Consider the following 23239-nt stretch of genomic DNA (forward strand, 5'->3'; position numbering starts at 1 on the left):
CATGTTGGATATGTAAGTGGCGCCCGGGTGTTGTCTGCGTGAGCAACAAGTATTGGCTCACGAGGTGGGCCTCCTACAACTCTTGGCAAGAGTTGAACACCCCTAGTGCCTTGAGTTTAGCTCAGAGGTTGCCACCAGGAGATCAAGGGCTCACTTAGTTGCCTTGCGAAGGATGCCGTCAATTCGCTCGTCATCCTGCTTAATAGTGTGAAGTTATGGCATGGCGTAGAGGTCCCTGCAAGCTCTTCCATATGGTGTGGGCATGTACTCAAAATCTCCATCTCCCTCTCTCCCCCTACCCCTTCCTAAGAGGTGTAGGAGACTGCCCTTCTCAACCGCTCCTCACTACAGTTACAATGGTATCTGGTGAAGCAGGTGCGAGACGGATCCTCATCATGCAGTGTCCCAGACTAGGGATGCCGACCATGTAGAGGGGCACTGTATGGCTCCCAAACTCTTTCACCAACAAAAGTTTTCAGCACCACCACTAGCAAGGTTACGAGCTAATGTTCGCCCATGCTAGAGCAGGGGATACACTCTGATGCTGGACGGGGTAAGTTGCTGCTGGGATAAGCCTAGGAGGTGGATAAGTTCCCACGAGGCTTTGCCTTGCAGGCTAAAGGGGAGTCCATAGCTGTGCATCCATGTGAATCGTCATTTCGGTGCCGAAAAGTGTGTTTCCCTACGTGCACAGCCGTAAGTTGTGCTCATGCTGCCTAGACACTGGTGGCATCTTTCGATAATTAATGCAACTCTTTCCTTCGCAGCATATCCAGCTCTAAAGGGACGATGCAAGATAAATCAGTCCCCAAAAGCTTTAATACCTCCTGTTTACTGGCTCCCCACATTGTTCCCCATTCACATACATGCACTTTCCTTTAGTACTGAGTGGACACCCCAACTGTGCTGTTGCATCTACTCCTAAGGCAAAGGTTAAACGTCCTAATTTTAGAGCGCAGCTCTTTGGCACCCGTTCCTGCACTTCGCGTCGCCGTTGTCCCTCTTCATTAGCTCTGCAGCCGGGGCAGCGCGCGCCTAGGTCTGGCTTGTCTGGTATAGTCGCACATTAAAAATTATTTCTTTTAGCGAAGTAATGCACCGCAAATCACTTCCCATAGTTAGCAACTGCTGTTTTTTTTTATTTGTATCCTGCCTTAGCCAGGTACTGCCAGCTTGGTGTGGACCCCTGCCGGACAGTGAGACAGTAACGGGGAAGGCACGATGGCAACCGTTTGTAGAGTGCCACACTGGTTATATCCAAACAGCTGTATGCGTTGGCATGTTTTTAAGTGCTAGAGTTCTCAAAGGATATTAAAGCTTGGGAAGAGATAGAGTTCCTCGCGTCTATAGCGATGTATTGACGGACATCGGCGTGCCTAGAACTTATCGTGCTTAATAAATGGTCTATGTATATGTGTAGCACGGGGAGAGATACACTGACCCTTCATTTGTCGCCCATGATGTCCCTGCGGCGGCCATTCTTCCTCAGGTCAAACAACGCTTGGTGGCGAATCGGCTGGACTCATCAGCGCCAAGCAAGAAGCGTGGCAAAGAGCGCGAGACCCCGGCCCGCAAGAAGCTGTCGGTCATGAAAAAAGTAGGCGCACCCTTCTTTTCATCCTCTTAACGATTTCCTGTTCGAAGCTGATGGGATAAATTAATCATCACATTTTATTATTCTGACAAGGTGAGTTTGGCGTAGTATGCAAATGCATCTGCGTTGGAAAAACGTAGTCGCACCCATAGAGTTGTTAAGATGCACGTGGCACCATAGCAGCTTGGAGACGTGCACTCATCGCATTGTAAAAAATGTGTGGCAAACCGAAGAAGAAGCATTTGGCATTCTAAAATGAAAAGGTCCAAAATCTCTGATTTACATAGCTTTAAGAAGAGCGCACTTTAGCACTGCGGTCTTCCGCACGACGTCCAGACTGCACCAACACAGTGGCAGGTCCGCATCCACACCTGTCACATCGAGGCAAAAAACTGCATCTTGGCATCGGAGGGTCAGTGTATTCGGGTCGTTCTGCTCAGAGAAGGACGTGGCCATCGAAAGGTGAGTAAATGTAATGCAAAAAAAAATGGCAGAGGCAGCACTTGGGTTTGGTGCATTTCCCGGGCAATAAATGTGCTTTATTCACCTGACTTGACTGTTTGGGCCATTGGTGCAACATGCTCTCACTGTGTCCTGCTGTTATATAGGTAAGTGTGCATTTTAATGTAATAAATTTCTACATCTTTTTTTGCTTTGTTTCACAGTGGCATTACTGGGGACACACGAGTAATTTGCTACCTGCCATAGTGACAAAGTAGCGTCATCATTTTCTCAAGCTAATTGTACTGTTGTACCTAACGTCTCATCTGAAACAATATAGTGTTTTAGAACAATCATGCTTCAAATACAGAAATGTTAATGCCATTTGTTAGGGCCAAAAAACCTGTCTTGTAACCTTTTCAAAAAGGGTACGAGACTTACGCACTAAGCTATGGCGCTCATCAAAACTCAAGAGGGCAGATGGGGCAAAGGTGTTGCTTTCCTTAGACAAGCTGAAGGCCAATGGCAGGGTTTTCGTTTTGGACGAAAGGCAACAGACCAGAGTCGAAATAACAAGAGCGGCCGGCAATGCAAGGCACACTCAGCCCGTTTCAACTCCAGGAGCATCAAGCTCGAACAACAACCACATCAGACCAACCAAAACCAAAACGCTAAGAATCTTGTCGTTTAATGCTAGACGCGTAGTAAATAAGGTTGCTTCCAACAGCCAATTCAGGCACATCATCGGCACATTATAATTATAACGGAAACATGGCTACGTGCAGGGTTACGCGATTCAGAAGTTGTCCCATCTACATATAGATTGCTACGTAAAGATAGAGGATTGCGAGGAGGTGGTGTGGCTATAGCTATTAAAGAAAACATAAAATACATGAGGAAAAAGATTCACAAATTGCTGAATCTCTTTCATTTACTGCATTTGGTTTTTCCTTAGATCAGCTGGTTACCGATAACAACAGAGTTCAGTCATCTTCCTCCTCACTTCTTGGTTTAATCTCTATTAGCTACGCACTTCCATATCATTTGCATGTTAAAGAAGAAAACGCCACTGATCTTTGTCAAGGACTATTAGCGTGTAGATGACCGTGCAATTTTAAATACGCTTGAGAACAGTTTGCAGAATTTGGCACATTGAAGGATGTGCATGAACTGTGGTCCTGTTTCAGAATCATTGTACATACTTGCGATAAGAGATAATGCGCGAGATAATTCAGCTTAAGAGGAAACTAAAATGGCAGCAAAAAAAAAAAAAAAAAAGGAAACAAGAATGACATTGGAAGTCCTATCAATTGCTTACAGACCAAGGTTCCAGAAGCAAATACCCGCTTTTTTTTAATGTAACGCTGCCTTTTTTCATGACCGGCAACCCTCATTAGTTTTGGCAGTACTTGTCGGAAGAACAGTCAACCGTTTCCACCTTTGCAGATTATAGTGAACCTGACAATATTGGAAATAAATTCAATGAGTTTTTCCAGTTCGTTTTCACTAGAACAGCCTCCCACGCTTCGCTACCTACTTCCACACTCAAGGAGCCCATGACGGAACTAACCATAAGTGAAGCTAGAATCCTTTCTCTTTTGCAAAAGGTTGACACAAAAAATATGCTTCTGATGCCATCTCAAACACATTTTTAATCCGATACACTGACTAGGTGTCTAGATAACTGCATATAATAAGATTTTTGCACACACTCATAATACCAGAGGAATATGGTTAACAGGCACAAGCTGCAAAGTGATGGAGCACATTCTTCTTAAAGCAATTATACCTACAAAATAATTTCATTTACGAAAAACAACATGGTCTCAGAACAAAACTATCGACAGTAACGCAGCTTGCTGAAATTACTCATGACATCGCTAACGTAATTAATGAAGGCAACCAGATGGATGCTATATTCTTAGTTTTCTAAAGCATTCAATATTGTTCCCCACCACGACCTCATAAAAATATTACCAGCATTTGGCATTGATTTTAATGTTGTGTTCATGGATTTCCTACTATTTATAGAAAAGAAAATTCATGAAAATAGGTGAATATGTTTCATAGAATCTGGACATGCATTCGGGTGTACCGCAGGGACCAGTTCCTTCGCCTCTTTTATTTCTCATTTACATAAATGATATTCATTCATGTGTTAATTCACCTATCCATCCAGATTTGCCTTTTTGCAAACGATTGTGTCCTATGCATAGCCATAAAAAAGTTAGTAAATCAAATCCTTCTTAACAATTCTCTAGAATCAATCCACGCCTGGTGCATGACGTGGGGAAAACAATTAAATGCCGGTAAGACTAAAAGCATAACATTCACTAATAAGAAGACTGAATTTTACATACACACTTGGTGACATACAGGTTAACAGATATGATCAGGTAAAGTATCTGGGACTTGTTCTAACATCTAACCTTTATTCGGAACCCCATATCAAAGCCTTTTTATTCTAAACCTGAAGGTACATTATTTAAGTAGAAAACTGCGTAATATGCTGGTCTATATTAAACTCAATGTTTATAAAACACTTATCAAAGTTACCCTAGAATATGCGGATATAATCTGCTCCCATCAAAAAGTCCTAATTAGAGTGCATCCAGAAACTAGCAGTAAGGTTCGCTACTCAAAGTGTGTACGCCAAACTAGCACTACCAGTCTAATCGTTCAAGCAAATTTGCAAACACACATCGAAGAATAATTTCAAGATTAAAGTTTTTGTACCAGCTATTTCACGGCCACTTTAAAATAACAATCACAATGCATGCACCCGCCTTTCAAACACTCATCCAGAACTAATCATAGTAAAAGTCTGTCAACCAACCAGCTGTATAAATATCCACAAGTACTCATTCCCTAATACAATAAATTATCTAAAGGTGTGGTCATGTGTGTGCCCATGGAATCATTTATTATCTCCAGAAAATTGACTTTCCTGTTTAATTGTCTCCTTTTTTTTTTTTATTACTGTTGAGAGATCTTTTTTGTATTTTTTTATTTTTGTTCCGTCTTTGTTGGCCACATGCTTGCATTGTACACTCTCCTGCAAGGGACCAAGAAGGCCCTGCAGTATGTATAATTAATAATAATAATCAAGCTGTGGGTGGGAGCTCTCGGCAAAGCAAGATTGACGGTAAGTGCTCAAAAAGGCCCTTTCGCCTAAGTGTGGTACAGTCGGTGCAAACAGCTTCACTTTCACAGTTTGCCTAAACAAATTCGAATTGCTGCAGTTACAAAATACGAAGCAAAGTAAGAGGCTACCTTGATGGGGATGAAAAGTCTCGCTTCTCCACCCACCAGACTATTTTACAGACTATTTCACATCTGGCTTTGCGCTGGACTAGCAAGCAAGTCCGGAGCACCGAAGTCGCTACTCGTATAGCTTGCTGCTGTCATAAACCTGCCAGGGTTAGGAAAGTCCAGTTTCCGTTTCTACCAATTTAGTGTGCATGGTGATAGGAGCACTGGCGCTCGAAAGTGAAGGATTCCTCCGCAGGCACATTATGTGGGATGCTGCATCAATGGTTGAGTTGTGTAAGGTAGCTAGAGTTATGGGTATATTAGAAGCTTCGAGGCTGACATATTTCTGGACTGCCCTTTGCAGAATTTCTGTAACACTCCCGTGTAGTGCAATCCTCATGCAAATTGGTAACAATTAATTAGTACATAATTAACTTCCCTCTGCTATGAATTGGCTGTTGCTTATGATATTTTTGTGATTTTGTCAGCCAAAAGTGGAAAGGGGACCAGCCTCATTATTGGCCTGCTCCTTACAAAATGCCAACAAATAAAAAGTGAAATTCTTTATGATGAAATCAAAGGGAGCAGTAACTGCCGCTTACCGTGGTAACTTCAGCCACACCATAAGGGAAGGGATGAAGGACTGAAGAGAAGCAAGTGTAGACATGTTACACCAACACATCACCAACACATAAATAATATTACATTTTTGTTTTTGTCATTTATAACATTGTCCTTAATGTTTTTTTTAGAGCATAAGTTGTACTACCTTATGGGTACAAATTGAAATCGACTGCCTATCCTGCTTTGACCTTCAAGACTGGTAGAGGTCAAATCATACTTGGTGTCTAGCAGTGTGCTCAGCTAAATGTGTTGTATGTATATACGGGTTTGATTTATAGGAAAGGAGAGTCACATTAACAGTCATATTTCTCAGTGGACACCTGAACCATGCTGCAAGGAAAGGTAGGCAGATGGGAGTGGAAGATGAAAGACATGCTGTAGCAGAGGAGGGATCTTTAAGCATGCACTGACAACACACAGCACATGAACATCTTTGAGTTTCGCCTCCATCTAAACGTGGCAAAACCGGCTACCCGTGTTCTGTAGCCGAGCATCTTAACCAGTGAACCACCGCGGCAGGCAAATGTACCAATGTATAGTTCAGGATAATTGAGCATATAAATACAATTACTGAACCATGTAATACATTGTTAAATAGCTACTAATGAGACCAGGTACAATCTGATAGTAATTGCATATAAATAATTAGTGCAAACTATTGTCTAATATATCATTTGATAGCTACTGATGAAAGCAAATACAATCTGATAACTAATTAGTGCTCTTTATTAGTGCAATTAGTTGGTATTCAAGTACAATACATTGCTGGATAGCTATTATCAAGCACATTATAGTTACACCGTTGCTTGGTCATTGCTAAACCATACAAAAGACATTACGCTCTACACGCTCGATAAAGTAGGTTTGATCATGTTGAACCCCGCCAAATTTTTCTAATATTCCTTTAATATTACACGTAAATGTTATAATAAAATTTGCTTAACATTAATTAAATATTTAAACAACATGAATGTAATATTCTCGAAGATGGTAGACCAACCCTGCCCTGCCCTGGTAGACCAACCCTGCAAGGGTGGCTTAAGTGTTGTCCAAATTTTCATATCAACACTTTGTTTCTTCTTTACTCATTACTTTGTGCAGGTGTCATTGTACGCTTTTTGCCCACTGCCTTTCTTCCTTGTCTCCTGTTATCAAACAAATGTCTGCAAGTTCTGGTTTTTAACTATTTAGTGGTCGCACGACATTCTTTCCACTCTCTAGGCTCTTCAACGGTTTTTGCACCTCGCAGATTGTCCTCAGGGAACGCGAGGAACGTCGCCAGCGGCAGGAGAAGCTGCGGCTTGCTTCGGCGGCCCGGCATAGCCTTCTGAACAGCGCCACCCCTGAGGTGGTGGTTGAGCTCGACCAAAGTTCAGTGCCTGAATCCGGTGACATCGAAGAAGGGGGCCCAGTGACGCAACCGTCCCTGCCCGAAACACCAGTTGACTCACAGAAGAGGCAGCTGCACTCCACGCGGTTCAGAGAGTGAGTGCATAGCAGGGGCACCAATGTTGCTGTGCAGAATTGATACCAAAGTGAAGGTCTTTATAAACATCAGTTGCTTTTAGCTCCCATCATTACCCAAATATTTCATACTAGGCTTCCAAGCATTCAGTGGTGGTGGTATTACAAATGCGTGGTTATGCAGTGAAGTGACAAGTGTCAAAGAACTAAAAGGCTCGCCTGTATCGCAAGTGTGAGGTTTGTGTAGCCACGCATGAAGTTGAGAAGGCGGTGAAAGTAAATGAGCAAGTATTCATCAAGTGGCGAAAGCAATTGAGGGGCTCTTAGCATGCTGGCCAAAACAAAGAAGTGGGACTGGCTATAGACAAAACGGGCCACCCAGTTCAAAGAACCGAAATAGTCAACTTTCTGAACCCCCGATTCAAACCTTTTGAGACAACTCTCAAGGATTAGACATGCCGAAGCCAGGGGATTACTGCATTTTATATATGCGTGTAAAAAATTTAATTACAATGTCCAGCCCAGCAAAATAACTATGCTTTTTATTCATGTTTTCCTCAGCAATTCCCATTTGGTCCCATCCCTTTAATTATCTTTGGTTTTGAACTATGTAGTATTAATGCAAAAGCATTTCTTGTCCCACGAATGGGGTGGTTGAGGTGGTGGATCATTAAACTTAATTGCCTGTGGATATAGAGGAGTGACCCAAATGACCATCCCCCGATTAACCGATGGCTACTATCCCTTGGGCAGTGACGATGTTTTCAGTCATAAGTGGTGGGGGCAGGAATTGTGGACAGAGCATATTCGCACTAACTGTCAATAGAGAAAAACAATGCCGTGATAGTGTTTCGAACCCGCATCATAACAAGCAGATCAGCTTCCTTATCTATGCTATCATTCACATTTTTCTCAGCAATTCCCGTATAGTCCCATCCCCTTTAGCTAGCTTTGGGTCTGCATTATGTAGTATTAATGCGTAAGTATTTGTTCTTCCATGAGTGGCAAGTACAGGAATTGTGGACAGAGAGTGGCCACACAAATTGTCGAGAAAAACATTGCCGCTAATAAGTTTCGAACCTGCGCTAAAATGAACAGATCATTCATGAAGTTCCATTTGTGTTGCTTCTTCATTTAACCCAGATAAATGCCATACATATATGCTACCTGACCGAGTTCAGCTGAAGTCCACTAACGTAGTGTCAGGCGTCTCCACCAGGTGGCATCACAGATTTTGCAAATTATCACCACCCCGTTTCAAAGTGGACGCTCCTAACATTCATCCATCCATCCATGCTTTTGCATTACTTAAGTGCACCCTTGGAATTTTATTTATCATTTTAGTTTAGTTTTGTTTCTAGCTATTGTGCAAAAAGATTTGTTCCTATCCCTTCTTTAATTAGTCTAAGCTGGTTAACTTGAGTGCCACTAGTCGTGACTGTATTCTTATTTTATTGTGAAAGTAATACTACGACAGCCAAAGCGAGGCCTCGGGTGGCATGCAACTATGCCATGAAGAGGCGTAGCTACGGTCTCCTCATAAAAAAATCAGCCTGCCATGACATTTGAATTCACGTTACCCCTATGCCACGGGCAGGAGCTGCCAACTCGGATCGCTCCTTTCATATAGGAGGGTGATATCAGAATCAGCGTGCCAGAACCGTTTGTATTCTCGTTACCCGTACGACACGCAGGCACGTTCATACGTCTTGGTTGAAGCGTGAATTTATATTTAGGCTGGTAGCTTACGCTCTTGCATCGTACCCTTAAAGGATGAGCTTAAGTGTCCCCAATAATGTAGCACCTTACACTGATAGGACCTGATAGGGGAATAATGTAGCAGGCATAAGAAGCTTCCGCCGTTGCTTTCGCAATTTAACTAGGGTTAACCAGAGCTAAACCACAACCGAATTTTTTAGTAAGTCCAAACATGATAAAACAAACAAAACGTCTTCCAGCAAAATGACCTGCTCATACTTGTATGCATCGGTTATCATCTGTAATTTTCCAGCAGTGCATTTCATGCATTTCCTACTTGCACCTACTCTTGACAGCGAGAGAGACTGCTAGCATTTTCGGTTATAAACTTATTTTTTATGGCAATAATGCCTGCTTTGTCTGCACAACTTTTGAGGCTTGCATTTATTTATACTGGTTCATATTTTATATTTTACACGGGGGCTGGCGAAAAATTATTTCGTTTCAATTTCATTCCAATTTGCCTTTCTCTCTTGTGATTGGCAACAGTTACACCATGCCCCATCATCGCTTGGCTCAAACCAACAGCGAAGATGGAACACAGGGCCATAGCATGCAGGAGCCAGTCACTAAAACATTAAAAGTAAAATGCATTTGGAAAAGGAATTTTATACTAGATATTTTAGCAAACAAGTTCAGAAATTTATATATATAAAAAGAAAAAGTTTGCAAGAACAAACAGCCTCTGTGGACCCAGTTCACTGCAAAAACTTCAAAATGTACAATTAACTAAAATTTGGTAATCAAGTTTTAATTAGGGCAGTCCTGTTGTGGACAAGGTGATGTCATATCATTTTTGAAACCATGAAAAACTAAATGTCTAATCTCCTGCAGTGCGAGAAAATCCGGCACTTCTTCCACATGAAACTTAGTGCTCTGGACACACAGGGAGTACAGGAAGCTCGGGGCAGATGGAACATCCGCTGACGGTGTGTTGCAGAGAGTGCAGCCAAATTCAAACTGCCTGCTATTTTTTGCCGTTCATGTGCCTTTTTTGTTTCATTGTTCTAAAAGAGTAATGACCACGGAGTTGGCGACGACTGCTTCTTCTTGCAGCATGCTGCGAAGTAAAATGTTATGCACGACTTGCCACAATACCACCTGCTTCAAATTCGGCACCGCAGTTGCTTGGAAAGTCCGTAGAATGATAATGGTCGAAGACAGCTCCTTTGTAGCCTTATCTTTTATCTGACTAGGTAGAGAGATTTATTTTATGCAGGGTGAGACAAATGTTAATGAAGGGGCGATGCCGAAGCATCAGTTGAGATTTCTGAGGCATCATCATCATCATCAGCCAGATTATTCCCACTGCCGGGCAAAGGCCTCGCCTGTATTACTCCAACTAACCTAGTCCTGTGCTAGCTGTATCTATTTGAACCTTGCAAAGTTCTTAACCTTGCCCACCCATGTAACTTTCTGCCTCCTCCTGCTATGCTTTTCGTCCATTGGAATCCAATTTTTTACCCTTCGTGACCTGTGATGCACAGCAGGAATTAAAATGAAGCAGTTGGCAGTGCATCAAAGGTGTTTGCAGCATCTTTTCACTGTCCTGTTTATCTAAGGGTCTGGTGGCTATTGGATTGCGGCAGTCTCGCAGTGTGGATGAAAGCCCTGAAGCAGAGGAAGGCTTATGCATAGGAGTATCGATCGGAATGTCACTTGTTGGCAGATGTGCCCGTTCATTTCCCGTGATGTCTGCATTACTCGGAATCCAGATGGCTCTCAGGGTAATTTTGTTGGTGAGGAAGGTTCGCGCATTCTTGAAAACCATGATTAGCAGAAGCATAGATGCTGTAATTGAAGCACAAAAAGAGTACACCTTTAGAGGATGCAAACGTTACGATTTTCAAGTTGTCAGCTAAGCCTAAATTGAGACATGGGGAATGGTTCTTAGCTCTGCCAATGCACTTGTTGAGGGGTTAAGGATGAGAAGCGTTGAGTGGCAGTCTTGATTAAAGTTGTTGCATGCTGTGGCCGTCGTATCAGATAAGGAACCTTGTGTTACAATGTGTAAATGTAAAGCGAGCCCGGATCGGTAGTTTCAGCTTCATTGTCATGTCTTTGAAAGTATTTTTTGCTGCCCTTTGTAACAGGTTGCTGCTGATTTCAAGGGGTCTGGTGATCTCATCTTTTTCTAGTGCTTGGCTCGTCAGCAAATGCTAGGTTGTGTCGCCACTTAGGTGCAGCAGTACATAGCAAAAAAAAAAAAAAAAAAAGAGGGAGAGACAAAACAAAGTGATGCCTTCACCAATGGGTTGCAGTACCTCGTGCTGTTACCAGGTCTTAAAAAAGTGCATTGATTTACTGTGTTTGAGAATACTATAGCAAACAATTTTTCATCCTAAAATCGATAGCAAAGCGCCGACATCATCAAGGTTCTCAATAGCACATCCACGAAGCTCCACACAAGGCAGGCTTTGGTCTTGCAGCAACTTGTAATGATGCCTATGCATGTGTTTCACTGTCCACTCAACTACACATATGATTTGACTTTGTACGTAATCATTCATGATGGACTTTGTGTCATAAAAGATTATCGTTTTCTCATTGATAGTAAAACAGCTTATATATCATGTTCATCGTTACCAGTAACTGTAACAGCTGCCTTTATTCAAGCAATGTGCTGTGAAGTTGAGGAAAGTGTTCGCATGGTTGGATTGCTGAAAAATTTGACGGAGCAGCGCACATGTAGAGATTTTTGGGGCTCACACCTTTCCTTTTTTTTTCAAGTTGTTTTCTTTCTTTATTGGTGTGCATGTTTTTGTGAAGACAGCATGTTGGCAAGTTGTTAGAGCCAGTAAAAAATTGTAGAAATATCATGAATTCCACCCTGTGACTGATTTCAGTGCTCACAGGATCTGTGACAATGACTGATTAGCTAACCACGCTATCAGCAGGAAAATATGCGTCTTTTGTTTCACTATTCCCGAACTGTTCCAAACACCTTTACTATTCCCAATACCCTGAAAGCTATATGAAGTGAAATCATGCGATGCTGGCATGCAATTGGTTTTTGGGAGGGGTGCAAGGTATTTTCTCCTGCCTCGATGAGCAGAAGGGGTGAAAGGGAATCGAGCTCCCTTTTCCTCTTCTTTCTTGGATACCTACGTGGAAAGAGCGTGCATGCATGTTCGTAACCTTCATTGGCGAGACACTTTTGACACCACAGTTCATAGAACAATCGTTACATATAAAACAACTGTGAAATTTTGTAAGACAGCATTTTGTATTCTTCAACTGATCGCCTGGGGTAAAGGCATAGCTGGCTAATCAATAATCCAAGATGAGGAATTATAGCACAACGGATCACATTCCTACAGCTGATTTCTATGGCTATACTTGAGGCATGCCATTTTGTCTCAATTTTGAATCTGCCTGAACAGCTGAGCACATAAAACAACCTCTGAGCAACTTGTATTTCCCCCTTGTAAACGGGTTAGGACATTAACTGAAGTTTAAATGATATGCAGGCTGTAAGTAGGCGATCTTGTGCGCATGCATATTTAGCCCTAAATTTCATAAAATGCTAAGCAGTAGAAAAGTTCCTCAAACAATTCTCGTACCGGACTAAAATCAGAGCGCTGAAAAAGAAGCTCCGAGACTGCGATGTGCATATTATTTACGCAACATTAAAAGTGTGATTGTCCCGTGATGAGGTGAAAAAAAGAAACATTGCACAAACACAAGCTCACAGGAGGCTGCTCATTTGTCGCCAGATTAAGACCGAACGAAGTAGTCCAAAGGAAATGAGTAAATTATGAGCGTAAAGTGGACTTAAGTGCCTTGTGCCACCAAGACATTTGAAGGGCACTTGCTGCACGGCCCGAGCCCACCAGCAGTTGTGCCAGAACAGGAGGTGTGTTCCCTGTTATGGATGTGCCATTGTTCGGGCTGGCAGACTGTGTGGTGGTAATAATGAAGGAAAATCATAAGTGATATGTGATATGAACTTGTTGTGTATAGGTAGCTGAGTGGTTGTATCTTTATTTTATTGCACAGATGTTCTTTTGGCCTCATATTAGCAACATTTTTTACTATTATTCAATTCCAGGTGGCTGCAGTTTGCGGCACTTGGCAAAGGAAGTGCTAACCAACACCTTGTCTTGATTTACTGTACTTGTGTACGTGTGTTTTTCAAAAACAGACACAACAAATTTATAAAGCTTATCAGATATGATAATTTGTCCTATCTTATGCTTATGTATCAAAAAAAGCTTGGCTTAATCTCGCCACTGCATCAGGCACTGTGAAAAAAAAAAAAATCAAGAAAAACTCAACAATTCTGCACTGTAAATGTTAGTAGTACTTTCCGAATTGAAGCATCAAGAATTGGCTACTTGGGTTTTTATTTGTATACTTCCTTATTTATTGTGCGCAGCTACTGCGACCATGTCCTAACTCCCGAGATCAACATGACCGTGAAGACGTTGCTGACTGACCTAGTGTTCTTCCAGGATCGACTTTACCAGAAGGACCCCATCAAGGTGTGTCAGTCGGAAGGCTTTTGAGCATCGCTAGCGCTTTTGTGCTACTCCACTTTGTTGGCGTTGATTTGTAGCATTAAGTCGGAGAAATATATCCTCGCGGCATTTTGGAAAAAGACTGTGTTGGAGGTGTTGCGAGGTTTGTATTGCAAAGCAAGTTGTGCATCATTCACTAGCTGACCACATAGAATTGACTCGAGAAAGAAAGCCCCGACCACACTTCCTTCCACACCTTTGCCACATTTGTGCTTAGCATAGTAGCATTTGCCTCTTCATAGCCTGCTGCTCTGGCTCGGACAGACTGCAATATGTGGTAGCTTGGAAACATTGATATTTTCAGATTGTGAGTCTGCAGTCGGTGTTGATAAGGCTGCTGTTGGGATGAAACTTAAACCATTGTTCTTTTAAGGAGGTTGGCCAGAAGTAAAACGAAACACTTCTAAACAGATCTCAATGCTTTCGAAGCAGCAAGATGCGCCGACTTATTATAATTGCCCTATGATGCATCACACTGGCATCACACCGGGCTGGCACTCTGCCAGGCCATTGCTTTAATCCTAGTTTATAGCTTAACTTGAGCGTATTTCTGCTGTAGCTTTGGGTGTACATTTACATAAACTTCATTAGCCGTTCTGACGCCCGTCACATTAAATGGGGTAAGAGGAATATGGTACTACACAGAACACATGACTGTTGCCAATTGGTGGACTTGTTTTTGGCAAGAGCTCAACCTCAGAACTGCTGGCTGTCCTGCATGACCGCCCCTTAACCATGTTGGCCATTTAAGCAGTTCATACTCACGATTTGAGCTGAAAGCGTTTTTAGGAGTTCATCTGCTCCTACATGTACAGCGGCACAGACTAGGAAGTGAAAGTAATATCTCACTGCTGTCTGTTGTGCTTGCTCAAAACAGGCCCGGTCCAAGCGGAGGCTGGTCTATGGACTGAAGGAGGTGCGCAAGTACTTGCTGCTCAACAAGCTCAAATGCATCATCTTTGCCCCCGACATCGAGGAGGTCAGGGCCGAAGGTAGGTGCCGCGCCGCGGGCTGTTACCACTTTCCTTATGGTCAGGAAAAGTTGAAATGTTTTATAATGAAAGGGAAGGGTGCACTAACGCTCTCAATTTTCGATACGCTCCTCAATCACCTGTCATTTCCTGTCTTTGTTTCTACGCTGTGCTTTCCATATAATGCTGAATTACCAACTTTTCCAAACATATTAAGAGGTGTTTGAAATCGTATCTAGAAGTAAATTCACTTCTGGGTACGATTTCAAACACCTGGGGTTTTTCAGCGGGCACAGTCCACGGATGTCTCATGCATTCCGCCTCCATCGAAATGCAGCTTAAATTTGATACCGCGCTGTTGGGCTCAGATATCAAGCACTATATAGCGACTGCAGTCATTATTCATTCGGTGTCTAGTTGCATTGTGTCAGTTGCGCAATTTAAAATGCGACAAAATCACATGCACTGAGATGCAAGGGGTGCAGTATTATTACCAGTTTGGGTAAAATTGTTGGATAAAACCAATGAAGCTGAGCTGGACATAATACTGGCCAAATCCAGAGACTGTGGATTCGTCTCGTACAGTAGCAGTTCAAAGTCCTCTACATTCTCGCCAAAGTGTCGAGAAACTTAATCAAACACACTCTGCCGACAACTGTCAGGCTAGGTTGAGCTTTTCGTCGGCGAATCTGTATGGGCATGCCACTCGTCATATGTCATTCCGCCAGGAGGCTCTACGAATACACCGAGTACAAGACGACATCTGTTCGGCGCTACTACGTTTGTGTCAGAAATGTTGGCCAGGGAATGTCTCCAAAGTTCCGGTGCAGTTCCAGAGAATGCTAGAAAGAACAAGGCAGCATAACTGTGCCTCATCCAAAACGTACAGAGATTCACACATAACAGTGCTGGTATATTGCTGTCGCGAAATTAGTGAACACATCCCCAAATGCACAGGGGGCTGCTATCGTGAGCACGTTCGAACAAGATCACGAACAAATGAAACAAAAGAAAACAAAGCCATTTTTATAATTAAAGCTAGGACGCCAATAATATATCAGACTTAAAGCAAAACATGCACAAAACGCACATAACACGACAAGTTAACTGAAAGCGTTCACCGATAAGGAATTTCCAGGAAAAAGCAGGGCTGTCTTGTAGCCAGGGCAGACGCCGTTGTGTGAGCTGCGCCACATCGGCAGTGCAGTGTTCAGGAATGCTCTACGAAGAGCCAGGTGGAAGCAGGAGCAGAGAGGACCAAAAGGAGACACCGGTGGACTTGCGTCGGTAGCCTTGGGAACTTTTCAGTGGCAGCGTAACCAATTTCTGAGACCAGCGCCAGATCCATCGATGGCGTTCCGTAACGCTGAAGGCTTAATCAGGCCAGCTTTGCAGTGGTGATCCAAGAGAGGCCTCCTAGCAGCACAGACCAGACATCTGTCCTCTGTTAACCTCGCTTGAATACTGTTCCTTTGTTCTGCTCCCTTCCTCGATATCTCCGTTCCTCATCCCCGGCACGTGCCTTGTCATTCTCGCCACTCGCACATACGCTCACGCCAGCATCACTCCACCATCGGCACACCAACAAATCCAGTGTTTCACCACGAAACACTTCTCAATCGCTACATCCTAGGTGCAAGCGGACGGATGCTGCCCATCACAGCTGCTCATATGGTCAGCATCTGTGGACGACGGTTCCAAAATGCAGGACACACTCCTGTCCAAGTGGCCATCATGGAGACTTCAACAAAAACGACAGCTCTGCCAGAATGAACTAAACAAAAGAAGCTTCAGTCAGCATCATGCTGTCATGCAACTCTTCCCACTCTCCAATGAATAATGTGTGTAGGCTGAGGACATGAAATATAAGGCGCATGTGTGGAGTCCGGCGCATGAAATATAAGTCCGGCGGTGAAATATAAGGCGCATGTGTGGAGAGGTCCACATCCTTGCGCGGTTGAAGCACCAGCCATTCGGTGCAGTCATTGGCATTTATTACTTACTGCTTAAGCCGTCTCAAGTTCAGAGGAGTCCAGCGCCTGACGATGTCCAAGCAGAGCTGACTAGTTCCACAGTCCTGGAAACTCGGTCAAGTATCCTTCGTGCTGACAAGCAGCGCCAGCAGATTTGCAGCTGAGCCAGCAAACCTACAGAAGGCTACAAAAGTGATGCGACCAAAGCTAGAAGCAAGGCCATCAACAGGACTTGACTTATGCAGTCGCCAGTGTTGGCATACCTTTCCTACTGGTGTAGTCAATATGCATTCCAGGAGCAGCTCCTCTGCATGAGCGGACCACCATCCTAGTTATCTGTCAATGTGTGTGCATGGACTTGTCTGCTTGGCACACACTCCAAGGTACGCAGTGTGCGAACCATATTGGGAAATAACATTTGCTTTACTGTGCCATATTGGGTTGCCATATTGGCTGGGCTCCTCAGTCTGCACTAGACTGAGGGCAAGTGCGAGCATGTGACCCGGATGTATGTACGAGTTCTCGCGTGTTTTCATCCTTGTCCGGCCTCCCATGTATGGCATGAAATCCAGCATTAAACCATGTGGTTCAGTGAATACATTACAAAATGTTAATAAAAAGTGTGGTGAACTGTGTTTCATGATTACTACCAATGAGAGTTAAAAATGATAGACAGAACGCCACAATATCGGTTTCTGAGACGAAAAAAAATAATTTTCTGAAGCTCTGCAGCGAGAGGAAGTTCTGCACTTTCGACAGTTACTGCCATCTGCATGCTGGGCTTTCATTTCAGCATGTGATGAAGCAAGAAAACCACTTATCGCGTGGTACAATCAAGCAGGCAGTCCGAATTTGGCGCTGTAATCATCGCACTCGCATCAGTGAACGTTTCACTTCACTCTGCTTTCGGCGTGCCCCATGTGCGGAATTTTGTTTTCGTGGGGAAGAAACTGCCAAATTTCTTCGAGCTGCAAAGCTTTAAACAGTGGCTATTTCTTTATTTTAAAAAATTATTTTTGGGGTGCGTAAACATCGAAATTATTGAGCATGAATATAAGAAAAAAATACCATCGAATATTTAATTTAATATCTTATTAGTTGAAACAAATTGGAGATAAAAAAAAAACTATAAAAACTGCCTCATTTATTTCAAACTACACATGGTATTCAAAAAATACATAGTATTTGCAAATAAAACTGAATTGAAGTGCATACTTCAATTAAGGGACCAGAAAAAGTTTTCAAATAAGCTGAAAGCTCGATTTATCGAATCCACCTGAAAAAACTACCCAAAGCCATTTGCATTACAGTAACGTTATCTTATGATCACCTGCATGATGGTTGTGTGCATTTGAGATGAAAACAAAGTGATAACGACTTTGTTCCCAGGTTTCTTTAGGTGCTTCATTTTGTGCACGCTGTCGAGAAGGTCCCTCTTTACAAAATGTCCCATCGCATTTTGAGGATGTTTCATGCACAGCCCACACAGCCAAGCAGTGTGATGAAGCGTGCAGTGCAGGAAATGTGCAGTGAATTAGAAAAGTTTCAGTGTATTTGGTAATTTTCAAATAATCAGAAAATTTAAATATCAGTGTTTCAAATATAAATATCAGTCGAATAACAAACATGTTCGCTTCGTATTCAAAATTTTGAATATTTGCATGCCCCTACTGATTTTATGTCATCTTACCCATGACTTCGAACTTCGTAATGGCGCAAACCACTAAATTGTTCTAATTAAGACTTTATAAGTGAATTTTAGTTTGTAATAATCAAAATGAGATGATATTTATGTAACTGGCACCGTTCTTGGTTGACAATTTGGGCCCTTAGAAAGGTGAGGGTTTAGGTTAGTGGCTAATTCACATCAAATCTCGTAGCGCGCAGCAACAAAACGACAAGCTACAAGCGCTTGTGTCTTGTCCTTATGCTGTTTTGTGCTACGGAACTTCAAAGTGCAGTTGTTAGATTATACCTGCCCAAGCTATCACATCTAGTAACTGTTAACAATTAGCTGGGGTTCAAACCGATCGAGATGTGCGAAAGCGCTATTTTGTATGATTTTGCTTAGTGGCGTAGCAGTGTCACACTGGCACAGAGTTTAGCAAAGTGTTAAATATCTATTGTTAGTTTGGTTTTTGGTGAAAGTAAAGGCACAGTATTTCACTTCTCTGTGAACAGCTAAAGTTACGATTGACAATGACAAAATTGGAGGTACATACAAGCATCCAACTTGACTAGCAAATGGATTCTAAATGGGAAGCAAAATGGTATGACACCACTCTGAATGCTGAATGAAGAACGGTTGCTTCACAGTTTTGGCATGAAATCGCACAATATTTTTGTTATCATTTCCTGCTCAAGCCGCTCATGAGAGTCTCTCCATAAAATGTGCCTACTCGTCCTGTTCCTTCCTGCATTTGCACAGGAGGCCTGGATCACTCACTGAGCGCCATCATCGAGTATGCCCGGGCACACTTCGTGCCTACCGTTTTCGCCCTGAGGCGCCGCCTTCTGGGAAAACTAACCAGGAAGAATGTAGCCGTCAGCTGCATCGGCATCTTCGACTACAGCGCGCGAGAGGTACGTCGGCCCTGCATCCCTCACTTGTACCTGCTGCTGAAAAGAACAAACGACAAAATGGTGCGAGAACCATTTGTCTTTGCCACCATGCCTTATCTTTTTGACGCTGCATTGCTGCCTGGGATTTTCGTTGCCGTGACTTGTTGGTCATACTTAAACAGAGGAAGCCACGACCTGTGTAGATTGATGTCATATTGACCAAAGGTGGCTTAAGATTAAAATGGCAATAACTTGCAGCCTAATAAACATTTGACAAAGCTTTTAAGACTGCTGGAGATGTAATGCTGTACAGATACTAATTGCATTCGGGTGCTTCGGACTGTAGTGCTGGAAACATTTGGACATGTAACGGTCAAGGGAGTAAATCTGTTTTCCTAATTCACATCAATCACAAGCTCCAACAAGGCTGTCAAAGAATTCGTCTCAAAGGCTCAGATTGAGTGGCACAGCCTTTTCTTTTTGATGAGGAAATCATTGCTTAACGCTTTTTTGTCACTTTTTGTGGTGGCATGATTATTTGCCCTTGTACCAAGAAAAGGTGGAGACGGTGACCTTGAAAGTGAGGGCTCCGATTTTCGTTCTTTAAAAATAATAGCACAGCATTCAATGTTCGGAAGTTACCAGAGACTGCCCCCACTATCATTTCGGAGTTGAGATATTAAAGGCCTGTTCCTTGAGTTTAGTGTTGTCGCTCTGATACCACTACTACTGTTAGTAGTAAGTAGCAGTAATAATAGTAGTGGCACTAGTAATAGTGGTAGTAGTAGTAGTAACCTGCCTAACTGAAAGGTGCCAACTACAAGGAAGGGGGAGAGTTATTGTAAGAGGTATGGCATGGAGTGGACAAATGCATAACCAGAAACAGGTTACCATGGGAACCATCTGAGGGGTGGGTGCCATGAAAAGAGGAGGGTTGGAAAGAGTGGAAGAATTCACTGCCAAATCAATTATACCACGGGAACTATTCGGAGCCTGAATGCCCAAGAATGAGGAGGCAGGTGGTTCTTGTAGAGGGCGAATGAGAGTATGGTGATGGCGGAAGAATGTGGTGCTCTTCATTTATGGCGGACACTGCGAAACTTGCTGGCCACTCCTGCACTTCTGGAGTGGCGGAACTCGAGAGGAGGGCTAATCGAACGAGTTGATCTCTAACTATGTATGCACAGGTGAAGGCACCTTCTTCTTGTTTTTCATGCCTCACTATACATTACATACGTACACCGGGTGTCTCAGCAAACACTTTCAAAATATTCCTAGAAATACAGAATTCGAAGTAAACATAAATATTTTAAAGGACAAGCTATAAGCCACTGTGGACATAATTTAAGATAAAATTTTCTAAATATGTATGCAGTTAAAATTCACTATTTAGCATTTAGTAAATAGCTCTGTTTGGTGGTTCAAGTGCTAATGTGGAGTTCAAAGCCATAGACAAGATGATGCTTTATGGAAGAACACTTAAGTCCAGCGTTTTTGTCGCACAGAAACACAACTGAGCACTTTGAACACACTGGAAGTTTCATGGAATTATGACGGCTGTTGGTGTGGCAGTCACTACAGTGCAAAATTTGAAATGCGTGCTCTATAGTGTTGTGTCATGCATTTTATTTTGCCCCATGGGTTTAAAAAAAAACAGTCATTTGTACATACTGTCATTTCCGTTGCACCAAGCTACAGAGCGAAATAATCTATATATGCATGGCACAATAGCACACACAGTTCAAATTGGGCACCACAGTCACTGCAACACGCCATCAGTGGATGCTGCGTTTCTGCCGAATTTTGTGCTCTTGTAATGAGCCCAGTTTTGCATTTGTCTCGTAAAACAACAGTGGACTTTCTCGTGCTCTAACTGCTTCAGAAAATGACCTTTACTTGGCTTTACAAACTGATATGGCAGTCTTGTTCCTAGTTTCAAACTCTCCATTGGCATTAACCACAGAACAGGGGTAATTAATGTTAATTAGTGTGTTCTAGGTAATTTAATTGCCACATAATTAGTTTCCGCATTTATATTGTGTTTTATGTGACAGAGAGTTTTCCTTCTTAAAGGGAAAACATTATTAACTTAGTTGAACGGAATATAGGACTTACGACGGGAGAGCCTTTGTCACGAGTGGAGTGTCATGCCTGGAAATGAGAAAAGCAGAGTGAAACCCTAGTGGAATGCATGCTCTAAACAAAAGAGTGGAGCTCGTACGGTTTGCTGTGTCTACGTAACTAGGCAGTGTCTCAAACTGCGGTAGCTGGGGGGACAGAGGAGCAGTCGCTCGAAGTTGCTTGCACGTAGTCGCCGGTTTTGGGTTGAAGCTGAAGAATAACTGAGTGATGCTGATGTAGTGAGTGTTTTGTCGGCATGTGGTGTGCTGACGTAGCATGTGTTGATGTCATTGGCTTAGAACTTTGCCAAGACCGGTGACTGACGAGTGAAAGCTCTCGCATGAACACCATGTTCACCACAAGGGATTCTGCTACTTTGAACAGGGGCACGATGCGCAGACAAGACGTGGCTCACCTTGCCACTACAAAGAGAAGGCTGCATCACACGATGTTCAAAGATTCAACGCATCAGTGGAAATAGATTTTGTGTGTCAGGTTGCCTCATGACTGGTGTAGGATGCCTGTAAAATGCTTTTTCTAGCGCTACCGTTCTAGTCACTTGTATCTACCAGACAGACCTTACATGCCAGGAGCACTCTTGAACTGAATACCGCAGGCGGAACAATGTCTAATTTGCACGTCATAGAGATGCCAAAAAGAGGAGTCTGTGAGAGGCCAAAACGATCTTTCTACTCCAGACCTCTCGGCCACTAATTCCAACCAGCCTTCACTTATTAGAACTCTAAAACTCTTCATACTTAACCAGCCAAAGGACGAGACACAGGAAAGAAGAGGACAGGACAAGGCTGGACTAGCAACTGAATGTTTATTGAATGTTTATTGAATGTTCAAAGAGAAAGGTCAGGGCTTGTTTTTTACCTATGAGTTTCCTAAAGATCACCATATACAGTTTCTGGATTTGGACCTGTGCTTTGAAGACAATCACGTGTGTTGGAGCTACAGCCCCAGGTCAGGGAAGCCTCTGCTTAGCTTTGAATCGAACCACTCGAGGTTGGTAAAGGATGGGTTGGCGGTCGCATGCATCAAGTCTGCATTACGTAAATCTTGCCATCACCGTGTTGACGATGCATTTTCACAACAAATTTCGATGTTGTTGGCGGCAGGCTTTCCAACTGTCCATCTCGCTCATCTGTCAGAGTGTGTTCTAACACGGTCGAGGAAGAGCAAAACGGGGCAAGGTGATGTTGGTGTGGCGACGCGGTGAAAGAAGGTGGCTGCCATACCTTACCTCCATGGTGTTTCGCACCGACTCAAGAAACTGGCGGCAAGGTACGACGTTGACGTTGTATTTACAGCGAGAAACAAGATAGGAGGCTTGTGTGCCAGAGTTAGAAAGGGGCTTGACAGTGTAGCTCGTGATAGTTTTCGTTGTGCAGTGTCACATAAGAAAAAGTTCACCACCTGCAGAAAGAATGTGGTCTATCGCATTTTGCTCAATTGTGGCCGGTGCTACTACGAGCTGACAGGCAGATGTCTAAATGTGTGCCTGACGGAGCAGTCTAATTCTCTGGGAGGGAAGGCGAGTTCTAATCTGGCGCTACATGTGCAATCCCGAGTGTGTAAGTCGGAGCATCACCCGTCCCTTCGTGCGCCTGATTTCAATAATACGGGTGTAGTTTACAGCAATGGTAATCAACTCTGCAGAGAGTTGGTTGAAACATTTTACATTGCTAAAGCCGAGGACAAGAGTGTGGCTAAGGCGTCGGTTAGCCTTCATTGTAAGGAATTTGATCTATTAGAAAAGTTGTTAGTTAGGCTTTGACTTTGAATTGGCTTTCAATTTTCTTCTTCATCTTCTTCCCAATTTCCTGCCATTCCACCAGTCGGGTTGCGCGTGCTTTTCGGAAGGAGTCTTCGTTGTTTTCTTCTGATCAATAAACATTCAGCTGCTAGTCCAGCCTTGTCCTGTCCTCTTCTTTCCTGTGTCTCGTCCTTTGG

At 43.1% G+C, this 23239-nt stretch overlaps 1 protein-coding gene across 1 annotated transcript in view; it reads left to right on the forward strand.

Annotated features, from left to right (window-relative positions):
• Sbp2 (SECIS-binding protein 2) overlaps window positions 1-23239 on the forward strand; it is a 79836-nt gene that overhangs the window by 49928 nt on the left and 6669 nt on the right. The window contains exons 9-13 of the mRNA XM_084606519.1: window positions 1490-1597; window positions 7161-7396; window positions 13512-13617; window positions 14531-14645; window positions 19026-19180. Of these exons, the coding sequence (XP_084462645.1) occupies window positions 1490-1597; window positions 7161-7396; window positions 13512-13617; window positions 14531-14645; window positions 19026-19180 (720 nt within the window). The remainder of the gene's footprint in view (window positions 1-1489; window positions 1598-7160; window positions 7397-13511; window positions 13618-14530; window positions 14646-19025; window positions 19181-23239) is intronic.

The sequence above is a fragment of the Amblyomma maculatum genome, chromosome 6 (genome assembly GCF_055883805.1).
Source record: "Amblyomma maculatum isolate TAMU_Amacu chromosome 6, ASM5588380v1, whole genome shotgun sequence".
Taxonomy (NCBI): Eukaryota; Metazoa; Arthropoda; class Arachnida; order Ixodida; family Ixodidae; genus Amblyomma; species Amblyomma maculatum.